At 55.2% G+C, this 16,234-nt stretch overlaps 1 protein-coding gene across 1 annotated transcript in view; it reads right to left on the reverse strand.

Moving 5' to 3' along the window:
• Window positions 1-1,535: 1,535 nt before the first annotated feature.
• The window catches only part of PRR12 (proline rich 12), a 24,403-nt gene continuing 9,704 nt past the window's right edge, over window positions 1,536-16,234 (reverse strand). Inside the window, exons 6-14 of the mRNA XM_046682146.1 lie at window positions 15,981-16,232; window positions 9,779-9,895; window positions 9,408-9,538; window positions 8,169-8,641; window positions 4,516-4,641; window positions 4,306-4,403; window positions 3,009-3,155; window positions 2,812-2,907; window positions 1,536-2,533 (exon numbers count right to left, since the gene is read on the reverse strand). Of these exons, the coding sequence (XP_046538102.1) occupies window positions 2,387-2,533; window positions 2,812-2,907; window positions 3,009-3,155; window positions 4,306-4,403; window positions 4,516-4,641; window positions 8,169-8,641; window positions 9,408-9,538; window positions 9,779-9,895; window positions 15,981-16,232 (1,587 nt within the window). The 3' untranslated portion in view covers window positions 1,536-2,386. The remainder of the gene's footprint in view (window positions 2,534-2,811; window positions 2,908-3,008; window positions 3,156-4,305; window positions 4,404-4,515; window positions 4,642-8,168; window positions 8,642-9,407; window positions 9,539-9,778; window positions 9,896-15,980; window positions 16,233-16,234) is intronic.

Here is a 16,234-nt window from a genome sequence, read left to right on the forward strand (position 1 = left end):
CCATCGTCCACCTTCCAAACACTCCACCCACTTTCTATCCTGGAGCTCTGAGCTGGGACAATGCTGATCCTGGAACCTTTGGCCCTAACTTGACATCCCAGTCTAGAACCTTGAATGTGCTACCACCTCTCAGAGGCTGCGCCCCCAACATACTACAGGCCATGCGTGGTTCAAGGACACTAATGGACACTCACTTAACCCCATGATTCTGGAGGGTCCATGGTCCATCACTGACTCTCCCATATGGTTCTCAAATGGTACAATCCAACCTGTGTTCTGTACAAACAGGGCTCTAGAATCAGTAACAGTGGTGGTGGTCTAGACGATATCGAAGGTTCTAGAACAATGTGGGCTCTTCAATTTCCCCTGGAAAGGAATCTAGAACACTGATGATCCACCGTTCAATCTCACACTGCATCTCTACCCACTGACCAGCCATTCTCAGTGCTGACTCCAGCTTCTGGATACCAATAGTCCACCTTTGATCATAAGTGTCCAGGTTCTAGAATGACAACGGCTTACTCACTACTTCAAAGGCTGGTTCTAGAATACTGCCAGCTGACCTCCATTTTTAACACTCTTGTTTCTAGAACATGCTCCTCAAACTTGAATGTATTTGGAATCCTCCCAGGGTTTTATTAAGAAGTGGGTTCTGATCCAGTAGCTCTGAGAAACAGCCCGAGTCTATATTTCCACAAGCTCTTGGGGGACTCCCAAGGGAGGCGGTCCCAGACGACACCTTGACCAGCAACAGGCATGAGAAATTCATCAACTCTGCAGCCGGCCTGTGTGCTGCCCATCCACATGGCGACCTTGTAGTTTCAGGGTTCCAGAAGAGAGAGCCACCCTCAAGTCTACACAGGGAGCCAGGAGAAAGTGGGTCAACTTCCGACACCCATCACTGCCTGTACTGGTTTGAAAGTACATCCCCAAACTCACATACTCTTCCCTCGACGAAGCAGAGCTTAATTCCCCTCTCCTTGAGTGTGTGGCCTTAATGACGCTCCTCTAAGAACAGCATGGCAGAGGCAATGCTGTATGATGTCTGAGATTAGGACATAAAAATCTCGCGGCTTCCTCCTTGCTCTGTCCCCTGGATCACTCGCTCTGGGGGAAGCCAGCTGCCAGTCGCCCAATGGCAAGGTCCACGTGGCAAGGAACCGAGGCCTCCAGCCTCCAGCAACATGAGTGCACGACCTTAAAAGGAGGTTCTGTAACCCACATCTATCCCTTGATGATCGCCACTCTGGCTGACGACTTGACTTGACTGTACCCTCACGGCAGCCCCCAGGCCAGTATCACCCAGCTAAGCTGCTCCCAGGATCCTCAGACCCCATGATGATGTCTCCTGTCTTAAGTCACTCCATTTTGGGGTAGACCAATTTGTTACACCGCGACACATCACGGATACAATGACCCCAGCCCAACCACCTCCCAGGGCTCCAGAAAAGCCACATTCACTTCCAGACCCTCTGCCTGCGCCCCCACCCAGACCCACCTGAACGCCGCAGGACAGAGGCACTCCAGCCGGCTGATAAAGTGTTTGCCGTTGGGTTTTCGTTTGGCTGGTTGTGTGTACACAGTGTATACAAGTTGAGTTGTACAGAAGCCCAAGAAAGAGCAAGAGACGAAGGGTGGCGGGGAGGTGGGAGCAGAGGGGTTAAAGAGAGGGAGGAGGGGAGAGGAAACCCATAAAAAATAGAACCACATCCAGACGACAATGGGATGGGTGCAGTGGGGGAGTGGGTGGGGGGGGCAGACACAGACAAATCGCAGTAGAAAAGGAATGGGAGGGGCCAAAGGAGGGGACCCTTCTCCCCCTCCACCTCCCCGGCCCCCCGCCCCAGGTATGTACAATAAATAAGATTAAAAATAATTAACAAGATGCGTTTCCCCTCCCACCCCACGCCGAATGCTTTGGGGAGGAAATGGCCTTTAGCAAAGATCTTGGCCTATAAGGGGGGGTTTGGGGGGGAGGGGGTCCCCCAGCTCTCTGAAGCCGCCCCACCCCCTCAACCATACATAGACTTTTCCTATACATTATGTACAAGGTGGAGGGGGCGGGGGCCATGGCCGTGGAGGGGGGATTGGGGCAAGGGGGGGAGGGAAACCGTTACTAAATAGACATTTATACATATATATAAATAATTTCTCTGTACACCGGACAGTGGGGGAAACAGGGAAGGAGTGGAGAGGGCTTGGGACGGGGGGGAGTCGAACTTTGAACCCTGCCCTGGGAGGGGGGGCAGCATGGACACACCCTGACCAATGACCACCCCCCCTTCCCCGGTGATGGGACCCAGGGGTTAGCTCCTGAGGACACAGTTCTGTCCCATTTCTCGGTTCATGGAGGAGGTGCCCCACACCCCCCCAGGCTGGGGTGGGGTCACCCGCAGCGGCTGTGGGCCTGTGCTTGGGCCAGCAGGTCGCTGAAGGAGTCGAAGAGCTGTTCCAGCCATGGTTGGTTCCGCATGCACTGCTGGACCACCTCCTCCTGGCCCAGGTCCTCAGCACCGCCCTCAATGGCCAGGGTCTGCAGGGGGTTAAACGTGGAGCTGGGCCAGGCGGCTACCAGGGCTGGGGTGGGAGGGGACTGGGGCCTGGACTCCTGGGTCCGAGGGAGGAGGGGCTGGGGGATGGACTCCCGGGTCTGAGGGAGGAGGGGCTGGGGGTGGACTCCGGGGTCTGAGGGAGGAGGGCTGGGGGTGGACTCCGGGGTCTGAGGGAGGAGGGCTGGGGGCTGGCCTCCTGGGTCCAGGGAAGCACTCCTGAGGGCGGAATCCCAGGCGGACGCTGTGGTGGGGTGCTCACCTGGTCCCGGCAGCGCAGGAAGGTGTGGTACTTATAGTGGTGGAGCGAGTGGTAGAGCGTGTAGTATCCCGACTTGTCCAGCTCAACCTTGAACTCCTGGGCAGCCGGAGTGGAGAAGCCTCAGCCCTGCTGCCCGGCACCGGGGAGCCCCTCTCTGCACCCCCCAACACCACCGCCCCTCCCAGCCCCGGCCCCACCTGGGCTCGGACCACGCTCCTCTTGAGCTTGCTGAGCGTCTTGCGGTTGTAGGGCTCCCCAGCTGGCCGCAGCCGCACGGCCCCCTCCTCCGGGGAGCCCTCCCCACTCTGCTCCACCTGCAGCTGGGGGAAGGTGTGCAGGGCGTCCTGTGGGGAGCCGACCGGTCAGTAAGACACCTCCCTGGACCCACACACCTCCAACCCACCACCCAGGTCTCAGATATCCTGAGTCATCAGATGCCTCAGTGTCCCCCAGGCTGCAGCTCAGGAGAGACACTCAGGAGTCTAGGTCTCCACAAAGGACAGAGGAGCCTAGGCCTGTCTGGTGACCCTCATGATGTGCTTTGTGGCCCAGCCCAGGATTCTCAGAGACACCTAATATTCTACCCAGAATTCTCAGAGCCACCCTAACATCCTACTCAAAATTCTAAGCGTCAGCCTAAAATGCAGATTCCCCAGTGCCAGGCTAACATTCAATCCCAAAATTCTAAAACCAGACTCACATTCCATCCTGGAATTCTCAGTCACCCTAACATCCCACCTAGAGTTCTAGAACCAGAATAAGATTTTACCCCATGTTTTCTGAGTTGGACTAATGTCGCACCGAGAATATCCATAGCCAGCCTAGAATCCATCCCAGAATTCTCAGGACTAGACTAACAGCCCCCCCAGAATTCTCAGGGCCAGACTAACAGTCCATCCCAGAATCCTGAGTCACCCTAACATGCTATCCCCAAATTCTCAGCACCACATGGACATCCCGGTCAGATTTCGCAGAGCCAGGTTAACGCTCTATCCCAGAATTCTCAGAGCCGCCCTACTATTCCAGCCCAGAACCCTAGGCCAATCCAGAGAGGAAATGACGTCGGTGACTTAATCCTGAAACCTGAGATTATAACAGCCCGCATTACATCGATGGAAAAGCCACCAGAATCCACTCAATACTGTCCTTGAGCAAAGTGGGTACGGGCTCAGTCTACCTTCTGTCCCCAAACTGACACTCCATAACCACACTTTTCTGGGTCTTCCCAATACTCCACTCAGACCTTCCCAATGACCCGTCCACACCACCCTGGCTCCCCTTCACTGGACCAGCAGGGCTGCTGGGAACCAGAGACCCCCTCCCCCTCCTGACAGTCTCACCCTCAACGTCCCCCCGGGCCGACCCCAGCCCTTCTGACTGCTGCCCCCTACCGGGCCTGATGCTCTGTGGACCACCGCCATGGCTGACATGTACACGTCCCCTCATGTCTGATCTCTGGGCCCCAGACACCTCCAGCCCAGGCCCCCCAAGCACCTGCAGGGCTGGGCTCAGCGACAGCCGCTTCAGGACTTTCTTCTTGTGCTCATTCAGGAGGCCATCGATCTTCCGCATGGGCGGGAGGTATAGCTCGTCTGAAAGACGCGGAACGGGCATCAGAAGAGGCGCAGCCCCAGGATGCACCGGGGCAAAGGAGGGCGCCGGGAGCCTGGGTCCCCAGTTCCTCCTCCCCAGGCCTCAGCTCACCGTGCGTGTCCTCCAGGGCCTGGATCATGTCCGGGTCGAGCGCCGTGCTCACCAGCATCTCCACGTAGCTTCGGTACATCTCCCGCATTGCCCGGGTCTTCAGCAGACGCCCGGGGACTGCCCGCTCTGCGGGAAAAATGGAACAGGGGCTCATCATTCCAACTTCCTCTGAAGCCGCCTGTGTGGCAGACGGTGTTTCACGCATCAGGGACCAGGAGAGAAATCCCTGCCCTCGGGAAAGCTCAAGTCCGCTGGGGAAGACTGACAAGCACCAGTGCAATATGCTCTAACGACAGAATCACAGGCACTGTAACAAGCTCAGCCTGGCGAGCCGGGGAAGACTTGTTCAAGGTCACACAGAGCTGAGCCTTGAGTGATAGGGAAGAGCATTCCAGGCCAGTGAACTTCATATTTGAGCAATTCACTGTGGCTTTCGTAAAGTTAAAGCAGCAGCATAGTTGGTTCCCAACCCAGTGAATCAAGTCAGAGAGGTCAGATCACAAAGGGCAACATTGAGGGAGAAGGGAGGTGAGACTGCACAAGTCTCAGTGCAGGCCAGACCATGCAGGGCCTCCAACATGAGGCAGAAAGGGTAGGGGCTTTTTCTGGGAGCCATGAGAGAGCTGAGAGCAGGGGAGGGGTGAGGGTCAGTGGAGAAAGAGCCCTCTGAGGCCAAGTGCGGGATGGACTGGAGGGGTAAGACCAGAGGCCAGGGCAATGGACCAGATAAGAAAAGATGAGGCTGGACCAGGGCCACAGGGACAGGATACAGAGATAGAGGGGGCAGGAGGGCCAGTGTCTAGGCCAGGGCTGTGGGAAAGAGTAGAGGAGCTGGACACAGTCAGGGTAGGAGGGGAGGGCTGAGGACTTCTCCTCTATTGAGGCGGGGGAGCAAAGGATGGTGCCTGCGGGGTCTGGCCCAGTTACTGGGGAGCCAGTGGAGCCATCCCTGAGATAGGAAAACAGCAGGATGTGGAGGGAGGGGATGTGGGAAAGGCCTGGAGTATGGCCGGGGGAAGCAACAAGTCTGAGGCTGGCTGGAAAGTTCTGGGAGCCTGCCAAGTGAGAGGTGCAGAACGAGAAGCATCAAGGCCAAGGACAGGACTTTGAGGGACACCCATGAGAAACCCAAGAAGGAGCGTGGGGAGAACAGAGAAGCAGGAGGCCCAGGAGAGGGCCCCAAAGCATGCCTTAGGAAGGACCGTGAGAAACGTCCACTTGATGCATCTACATGGGGGGTGACCTTGGTGACGGCTGCTTCAAGGGGCCAGAGTGACCACTTGGCAGTGGAAGTCAGACCCCATGAGGCCTTGGGCCAAATCCTCTTATGGTTCCCATCTTGCTCAGGGTAAAATCCATCCTGGGGGGCCACAAAGCCCCAAGCCCCTCGTCCCTCCAAGATCTGGTCCTGTTCCCTCTTGTCCTCCCTTCTTGCCCTCTCCCCTCACTCACTCGCTCCAGCCACTGGCCTCCTTCCTGACCCTCAGACACGCCCAGCCTAGAATGTTCTCTCCCTCAAGTCCCAAGACCCCAACCCCGTCACATTCAGATCTCTGCTCCAAGGGCATTTCCACAAGCCTTGCCCAACTCCCCCTACCCCACCTCCCCAAATATCACCCAGGATCCCGCCAGGATCCTCTTTGCTGGATTTATTTTTCTTAACCGCCTTTCATCCCGCCCAGCCTCACCCTGGTGATTTTTCATATTGGTTTGTATTCTATTACATAACATATTTATCTGATGCACTCCCCCAGCCGGACCGTAAGCTCCCATGAGGACGCATATTTTTGCCTGTTCTGTTCACTGCTGGGACCTCAGTACTTCCTGGCATATAGTCGGTGCTCAATAAATGCTTACAGAAAGGGGTTGAGGAAGCCAGATAGGAGTGGACTAAAGGAAGAGGGAAAGAGGACATCACTTTCTAGAACTTCCTAGAACCTTCACTGTGACTACAAGAAGGGAGAAAGCATCAGCTTCCAGCACCTAGAGGGTGACTGTTCTTGAACAAGCAAGAGGGTTGGTTCTGAGGCCTCAGGGGTTGGGCGAAGCCCTGAGGGCCTCCAGATAGGAGTCAGGCTGGTCCTGCCATGAAGGGGCTCCTGGTCGAATGGGGCGATGGGAGACAGACCCAGACCCAGAGAAAGACCCTGCCCCTTGGTGGGGACACTGTTCCCTAAGAGTGTAGAGTTCAGTTCCCACCATTTCCCAGGCTCAGGGCTGTCCACGTACGTTCATAGCAGCATTATTCACGATAGCCAAAAAGGGGAAACCACCTAAATGTCCATCAACTGGTGCATGGATAAACAAAATGTGGTAGATCCATGCAACGGAATACTATTCAGCCCTGAAAAGGAATGAAGTACTGACATGTGGTTCAACACGGATGAACCCCGAGTGAAGAGGCCAGTTACAAAGGACCACACATTGTGATTCCACTTACAGGCAAATCTATAGAGATAGGAAATTACTGGTTGCTTAGGGCTGGGGGAAGGGAGAAGGGAGTGATGGCTAAAGGACACAGGGTTTCTTTTCAGGGTGATGAAAATGTTCTCAAATTGGTTGCTCAAATGGAAGCACAACTCTGTGACTGTCCTAAGAGCCACTGAACTATATGTTTTAAATACGTGAACTATATGATATGTGAATTAGATGCATAAAGTTGTTTAAGAAAGAAGGAAAGAAAGTTGAAGGCCAGAGAAGGAAAGACCTGCCAACCTGGGCCTTTGGTAAACCTCTCTTGTCCCACCTTCCCCGTCCCAGCTTTGGCTGCTTCTACCTGGCCTCACAGGGTACAGCTGGCCCAGGTAAAAGACTACATTTCCCAGCCTCCCTTGCAGCTAGGTGTACCCATGTGACTAGTTCTGGCCAATGGGATATGAGAAGACAGGATGGGGGGGGCACTCCCAGATCTCACACTTAAAAGGAAGATGGGGCCATTCCCCTGCCCTTCTGTCCCTTCCTCCTCCGACCATGTGTGTTGAGGACAGCATGCTGGGGGATGTCAGAACAACAAGAGGCTGCTACATATATTTTTGTTGTGATAGTCCTCACAAAGCGGGCATCATTCTAAGCATCGGAGTTCACAGCAGGTTTTTCCTCTGGGCTTTATCTATTACGAACCCATTTTACAGGTGAGGTCACTAAGGCACAGAGACGTGACGCCCCTGTCCTGGAGTCACCCAGCGAGCGGGTCACTGGGAACACCACTATCTCCGGGCCTCCAGGATGGATGCTGGTCTGCCATCTCCCTCAGATCCTGCCTATGCTGAGACCACACAGCACAGCATCGAAGAGCACGGCCTGAGGCTCGGCCGGCTGCCTTCCAGCCCGGAGGGGACGCTACATCCCAGCACCCTCTGGGGCCCTCAGTTTCCCCATCTGTCTGTGAGGATAGTAACCGTATCTACTCCCCAGGATTGCCGTGAAAATTAAAGTTGATATACATAAAGAACTGAGAGACAACCTGTCGTGTAGTTAAGGTGTCACATAACTTTTAGTATCGCTATGATTTTTAACTTACTTACTATGATTGCTACCATTTTGCTGGCGCTACCCAGAACCCTCTGGACAGCCCTCAGCCACGCCTGCTGCTGGAGGCCCCAGGGTCACTGCCCCCCACCCGCCTCCAGCCCAGGGGCCGCCGAGGGCCTCACCGTCCTCACTGGGCGCTCCGGGGGATGACTCTGAGTCCGAGGAGCTGCCTGGGGGGCCCCCGCCCGCCGAGGCATTGCCCGCCGCCTCCTTCAGCCACTTCTTCCTCTTCTTGGGGGGTGGCTCAGCCTTGACCTTGGGGGGCCGGGCCTTGGGCAGCCGGGAGGGGGTGGGCTGTCCCGCCGGGAGGCTCCGCTCAGGCCGCATCTGGCGCCCGCCTGCGCCCCGCTCCCCCCGCAGCGGCCGCTCCCCACGGCTCGCCCGCTCCTTCTCCTTCTCCTTCTCGATGGGCCGTGGAGGGGATGGCTTCTCAGGGGCGGGGGGCTCAGGCATGGCCGTCTCGGGCATGTGCTCTGGGGGCTTCTCCAATGTCGTCTTCTCAGGAGTCTCAGGCTTAGGAGGGGGTGCTGGGGCCTTAGGGGGAGGTGCAGAGCTGCCCACCACAGACACAGGACCCTTGGCCTGCCCGGAGCGTCTGGAAGAGAACAAAGAAGAGTTTGCCATCAGCAGCCCCCAGGAAGCCTAAATTCTGCTCCCTGGGAGCCCCCTGCCTAGCCTAGAGCTCCAAGCACAGAGCCAGCTTTGATCTCGTCAAGCTTTTATTTCCTCGCTCTGGGTCTTTGTCCCCCCAACTTCAGGGTCTATCTCTCTGAGTCTCTGTCTCTCTCCCTCTGGATCTCTGTAACCCCCCCCTCTCTGGGTCCCTGTCCCCCTCTCTCGGTCTCTGTCCCCCTCTCTCTGGGTCCCTGTCCCCCTCTCTCTGGGTCCCTGTGCCCCTCTCTCTGGGTCCCTGTGCCCCTCTCTCTGGGTCTCCGTCCCTCTCTCTCTGGGTCTCCGTCCCTCTCTCTCTGGGTCTCCATCCCTCTCTCTCTGGGTCTCCGTCCCCCTCTCTCTGGGTCCCTGTGCCCCTCTCTCTGGGTCCCCGCCCCTCTCTCTCTGGGTCTCCGTCCCTCTCTCTCTGGGTCCCTGTCCCCCTCTCTCTGGGTCCCTGTGCCCCTCTCTCTGGGTCCCTGTGCCCTTCTCTCTGGGTCTCTGTCCCCCTCTCTCTGGGTCTCTGTCCCCCTCTTTCGGTCTCTGTCCCCCTCTCTCTGGGTCCCTGTGCCCCTCTCTCTGGGTCCCTGTGCCCTTCTCTCTGGGTCTCTGTCCCCTGCCACTCGGTCCTCCCCCCAACTCTACTTCCTCTCTTGCACGTTCCCTCCCACGCCTGTTGGCCCTGCGCCACGTGTCCCCAGCCCCGGTACCTGACGGGCAGTGGGCGGTGCCAGGGTTTCCGAGCACAGACCCTCACGTAATCCTTCTTGTTCACGTTCTCCAGGAACTTAACATAAAGGCGCTGGTACCGATTTTTCGCGTCCCCAAAATACCCCAAATACTGTGGAGGGAAAGAAGCACACAAGGAACTCCTTCACCCACCCCAGCCAGGCACCCGACCCCCAGGACTCCCACCCTGCTGGGGCCACCACGGGGTGCGCCTGGGGCCTGCCGGGAGGCAGAGACCCCCTTCTGGACACATTTCAGACCAAGGGTGAATCACAGCCATGTGTGGGGGGACCCTGGCTTCCAGACCCCCACCTGGGACCCCCTGAGTCCTCGCTCCCCTCTGCAGGCTTACATTACTGGTGGCACAAAACTGCCGCTGCCCATCCTTGATCTCCGGAGTGAATTTCTGCAGCAGGGCCTTCTGGACTCGCCAGATGGGGGGCGGCTCGCGCCCCGTCTGCAACGCCAGCTGGAAGGGGGAGGTGCGACGAGGCCGGCAGGGTCAGCCTGCATTCCTTCCCCTCCGACCCCCAATTCCTAGCCCTCTGCCCTCCCTCTACATCCCCCAGAGAAAAGACATCGTCAACAAGCATCAACAAACACATGGCGGACAGACGTCTTTGGGCCTCACGATGTTCTCAACCCTGGGGATATCAGGATGCAGCTGAGTCTGGCCCAGCCCTCCTACTCACAATCAGGCCTTTTCCTCTTGGGCTATAAGGTTTTAGTTCTTACAGCTTTACGCTGTGATGGTACAACTGACCACCCCCCCCCACTCCCACTATTTTCTAGATACCATGTTGGGTCCCAGGTATAGCGATGAACGAGATGGACAAAACCTTCCATGGGGTCTTCATGACAGAGACAACAAGACAGACAAGCAAAGGGACAAAAGAGGGGGAGGTCGTGGCTTGTGCTGAGAACAGACAGGTGAGGGACCAGTCCAGTGGTATAGCAGTTAAGTTCATGCACTCGGCTTCAGCAGCCCGGGGTTCGTCGGTTCGGATCCCAGGTGTGGACCTAGCACCACTTGTCAAGCCAGTGTCTCACATAAACAGAGGAAGACTGGCACAGACGTCAGCTCAGCGACAATCTTCCTTAAGCAAAAAGAGGACTGGCAACACATGTTAGCTTAAGGCCAATCTTCCTCACCAAAAAAAAAAAAAAAAGACTAGACAGGTGACCTGAGACCATTTATTTCATCAGCCTATCCACAGCAGGGCAGGACTCAGTGATAGACGATAGAAAGGCACCCCATCCCCACTCTCCTGGCTGCACACTGGGAACAGGCAGATGCTGGTCAGGCCCAGGCTCTGATTTCGGCAGTGAGGGGAGTGCGAGGGGGGAGCCAGACACTGGCACAAAAAAATCACAGCACAAGTCATAAATGCGCTACTGGCAGACACCCTGGAAGCCTAGAAGAAGGACTCTGAATTCAACACGAATCCAAGAATGCTTTCTGGAAGAAGTGACACCTAAATGAGTCCTGGAGGGACCTGGCAGATGACCAGGGACTGCCAGGGAAAGAGTGTGACAGCTGCGCCTCTGGAAGAGAGCAACTGACAGGCACAGAGTAGTATAGAATAAGAATGTGGCGGGAAACGTGCACTGGGCGTTTTGATAACTCAGGGATGAATGAGGGGCCATCTCTCCCACAGTCAAGTGATCAATAGGATTCAGATGATAACTCCAATTGATTGATCATGGCTGCCCTGAGCACCAGGCTCAGCAGTAGCGAGTGCTGGGATCAATTAGTGATGTCTGCTATTGGCAGCAGCTGCAACACCAGAGTCTGTGTGCCAGGTACCGGCTACCCCTTCTTGGGTTTGGGTCAATTGCTTTCGCATCCATGATTTTTTGCATCCCTTGATCACTGAGGGGAATACAAAGAAGGTATTACAATAACCTGATGAAAATGAGGTCCAGAAAGGCTCCTGGCTAAAGTCTCGCAGAACACTGAGGCAGGATGCAACAGGGATGTAGGTGTCCCTACCCCAAAGGCTTTCCTCCAGGGTACCACGGTTCTCAGTCCTCCTTCCTGGCTCCTCAGGGAGCAGGGCCAGAGGCCCAAGGGTGGAAAAATCCATTTCACCTCCTTTTCAAGGACTGAAAAGTTCACTTTCATCCTGCTCCAAAACCTTCTAGGGCCCCCCGTGCAGAATCTGCAGCCTGGCACAGACTCTGCCTCAGTTTCCTCTCCTTTCTCCTGCCCCTGCCCAGCAGCCATCCAGACCTCTCAAAGCTCAGCAGACAAGCCCCAAACTTTCACATAGGCAGGGCCCCCCACCAGTAGGGCCTTTTCCCTCTCAAGGTGAATATGACGTTCCCTGTTCTAGTTCTCAAAAGCCTTCGAGCAGTCCATCAGAGCATCCTCCACAGGCGAGGGGATCACCCCCTCCTTTATGTCTCCTCCCACTGCCTCTTCCAAGGTACCAGCTGATTCTCCAGCTGGACTCAGGCCCCTAGGCTAACCACATCCCATTTGGGCTGGCGTCTGCCCCTAAACCACTTTTCCTCTGAGGATCCCCACCATCCCCCCAGTCCTTGGGCTCAACCCCCTGACATCATCTTCGCCTGCTCCCCAACCAGAGCCAGCTAGTCTCGAGAAGCCACGTCCTTCCTGCCGCTCCTCCTGTCAATCATATCACTGACCACGCCTACTTCCCCCTTCCTAGGGAAGTGGCCCCGCCCACAGCCCCTAACCAATGGAAGCCACAGCTGATTGGAGGAGACCTGACTAGTGGCAGCCAATCAACAGGCAAATCCAAAACCCCATCGTGACTCCAAATGCTGAGCTGGACCAATCAGATGTTCTTCTGGGAATTTGAAGTGTGACAACTGAAGCTGAGACAAGGACCTTAAGCAGCAGGATGTGAGTCAGCGAGAAGCACCAAGCCTGGTGTTAAGGAGAAAGCTACAGGATCTACTAACAAGGGAGTCAGTGTCATAGAACTGAGGCAGTGGACAGAATGTCATCAGGACTGGACACATCCCCAGCCCACTCCCTGCTGGCCAGGGGCTCTAGAAGCGGCCAGACAACCTGGAGTGGATTCTCAAACAGACGCCCACTGATCTCACCCCAGGACAATCCGGCCCTTGCCCACCTTCCCAGCCTCGGTGCTCACTGTCCAGCCACTTGACCCCTTGCATCCCTGCAGATCACAAATACCATGCTTTCCCCCTCACCACAGGGCCTTTGCACAGACTGTTCTCTCTGCCTGGACCACCCTCACCATACTTTTCTCCATCCAACAAACTTTTATATACTCAGAGTTTACATCCTGCTAAATCTTCAACATCCCCAAGTATTGGGAGTTAATATTATCACTCCCATTTTACAGAAGAAGCTGAAGCACAGACGGGGCTAACCCTGCACTGTCCCATTTAGCAACCTCTGTCCTCACATGTGGCTCTTGAGCACTGGAAATGTGGCTGATCCAAATGGATATATTCCATGAGTGTAAAATACACCCTGAATTTCAAACACTTGGTATGCAAAAAAGAATGGAAAACATCTCATTAACTTTTTCTAGATTGATCCTATGCTGAAATCATATTTTAGATATGCTGGGTTAAAGAAAATACATTCCTGTGGCTAATCTCACCCATCATTTAACTTTTCTTTCTTTCTTTCTTTTTTTTGGTGAGGAAGATTGGGCCTGAGCTAATATCTGTTGCCAATCTTCCTCATTTTCTTTTTTTTCTCCCCAAGCCCCAGTACATAGTTGTATATCCTAGTTGTCGGTCATCCCAGTTCTTCTCTGTGGGACCCCGCCACAGCATGGCTTGATGAGTGGTGTGTAGGTCTCCGCCCAAGATCCAAACTGGCAAACCCCAGGCTACAGAAGCAGAGCACGCAAACTTAACCACTTGGCCGTGGGGCTGGCCCCCATTTAACTTTTCTTAAACATGGATACAAGAAAGTTTAAAATGATGTATGTGACACGTAGGACATTTCTATTGGACTGTCATTATTTTAGGACAAACTATGGCTCATGGCCCATTTCTATAGATCTACAAGCTAAGATTGGTTCTTACATTTTTAAAGGATTGTAAAAAAACCCAAAAAATCAAAAAATATGTGGCAGAGACCCTAAGTGGCCTGCAAAACCTAAAATATTTACTGTCTGGCCCTTTACAGAAAAACTACGCCAAGCTCCACACTGACATTTGCCCAAGATCACCGAGATGAGTAACAGAAGCAAAGCTTACAGGGCACCTTCTGCGTGTCACCCACGGTCGGAGCACTGGATAAGCCACGCCCAAGTCCTCACATCACACAAAGGAGCTACCGATACGATCGGCCCCATTTTACAGATGAAGAAAGTGAGGCTCAAGAAGGTTTGACACTAGTCCAGCTCAGACACAGCAGCGATTCAAGCCAGTCAGGCTAACATCAAATCCGGGCTCTCAATAACCACGCCGCCAGCCGGCCCCAACTCTGGGCCCACGAACGAGTCCCCAACGTCTACATGAGTGGCTCAGTCCAGGGGCTGGGTGTCCCCCATGACAACGCACACTCGTGTTGTATTTTAAGCATCTGAGTCCTTGCCCGGTCCCCTCCCCTGCCCCGTGCCAGCTGGGAGGAGGTATCAGATGGCCCTGGCTCCAATCCCGGCTTGGCACCTGCCAGCCGAACGACTGCCTCTCTCTGAGCGTGAACTTCCTCATCTGTAAACGGGGGACAGTGCAGTCCCCGCCCCAGAGCCCAGGGCTGGCGCCCAGCAGCACTGGCTGCTGTCATCACCAACGTTTGAGAGAACGGACACAGAGACCACTGCCTCTGGAGCTGGGAGCACGGGCTCCCGGGCCCGCAGAGCTGGGTGCGGGTCTCGAGCTGCGAAAGCCTGGGACAGCCCCTTGACCGCTCTGAGCCTCAGTTTCCTTCCCCATAAAATGGGGATAGTAACCGCGAGGAAGAAAGGTGATTATAAAGATAAAACTCAGAGACAGACAGTGATGATGGCTGCACAACGTGAGGATACGTAATGCCGCTGACTGGCACACTCAAAAATGGCTAAAATGCTAAATTCCGTGCTACGCCTAGATTACCACAATTCAAGAGAAAGGAAAGGATCAAACTAAATTCTGACTGTGACATCTCTCAAATCCTGTCCCGAGGACTTGGTAGCCATTCCTATCCGTCCTGATGGGCAATCAGCCTTAAAAGTCACAAAGCCAAAATGAAATAACGTCCAGCGGGCACTACAGGAGTATGACCGTGCGGGATGCAGGACTGGCAGGGAGGGACACTGGGAATGTTCTGATTGCTGGCTAGGGAGTGGGGACAGGCGTGTTCACAGGAGCACTTGGCTCTAGAATCTACATCTCTCTCACGGATGTCCTTTAGTATGTACCAAACGTCATGCTAAAAAGATGATGAAATAGGGGCCAAAGGATATGACGTCTGGGTTCGGTCGGGTGGGGCTGGCGGCGGAATGCGCCGGAGCGGAGAGGCAGCAGGACCAGCCAGGAGGTGACGCTGGTGGAAGCTGAGTAATGGGCACACACAGTCCCATGATTCTATTTGCTCTACTTTTCCCACAATAAAATAGATGAAAAATAATACAGGAAAACACACCTTTAGTTCATCTCACAAAACACCCTTAAGAAAGTACAGTAATGATCATTATCCTTATAATTAATCCATCCCACAATTTCTCCATCTGTATTTTAGAAAAACAACACCCAGGATGAAATTAAACATGACAACATACATCAAGCCCCCTGCCCCCCGCCCCCGCTGATTCCCAGCCCGTATCCACACCCAGTCAGTGACAGTGACCCATACGGAGGAGGGCCTCAGCCATCAGCATCACCATCAGGACCTACCGAGTACCCGCTCTGCCTCATGCCCTGTGAGAAGCACTCCACAGTGTCTGATGTCACCCACCCACGTCAAGAACTTAGATTAATCCTCTGATCCAAATCTACCTGTCCCATGAACCCATTACAGTAGAGGGCAGCAAACTCTTTCTGTAATGGGGCGGACAGGCAGTATTTTCAGCTTTGTGAGGCAGCTGGGGAAACTATCCCGCTCTGCCACTGTACGGGCAAAGCAGCCACTGACCATCTGTAAATGAATGGGCATAGCTACGTGTCAATAAAACTTTATTTATAAAAATGGGTGGCAGCGGGCAGGATTTGGCCCGTGGGGGCCAGAGTTTGCCAACCCCTGGTGTAGAAGAATGAGAATTGTGAAAGGGCTGGTCCACATCAAGTGTTTAAGACGAGGCCTGACACAAGCATCCCCAAACCACTGACTAGTATATTTCAGGCTACCTGCGTGTGTTCATAGGGATCGGCAATAAATGTCAATGGTTTTACCTCAGTTATAGGTAACATACGTATATGCACCCAAATAACATCTCAGAGGCCCAGGCGACCCCACACTGCGCCAGCTGGCTACCTGCATCAGCCCCATCAGGCTGTGAACTCAGGAGGGCCCCTGGACCAGCTGCCCCATCCCCGGGCCTGTCATCCAACAGGCACTCAACAAACGCTCGAGTGACCAAGGCCATCGGGCCGGGCCGTGGGCCCCGACGGGGACTCACCTTGAGGGAGGGGATGTCCTCGGCGCGGATGACGAACTCGTCACGCTCGCGGAAGATGCCCTCGCCGCCGCTCTCGCCCGCCTCCTCGTCCGTCTCCCCGCACACGGCCGCCGTCTCCTGCTTCTTGGCCAGGTGCAGGGGCCGCGCGTCGGGGGGCTCGGGCTCGTCGGGGGACGGGGCGGCGGGCTCCTCGGGGGGCGCGGTGGGCGGCGGGGGCGGCGGGGCGGGCGGCGAGGGCAGGGCCGGCGGGGGCG

This window comes from Equus quagga, chromosome 13 (genome assembly GCF_021613505.1).
Source record: "Equus quagga isolate Etosha38 chromosome 13, UCLA_HA_Equagga_1.0, whole genome shotgun sequence".
NCBI lineage: Eukaryota > Metazoa > Chordata > Mammalia > Perissodactyla > Equidae > Equus > Equus quagga.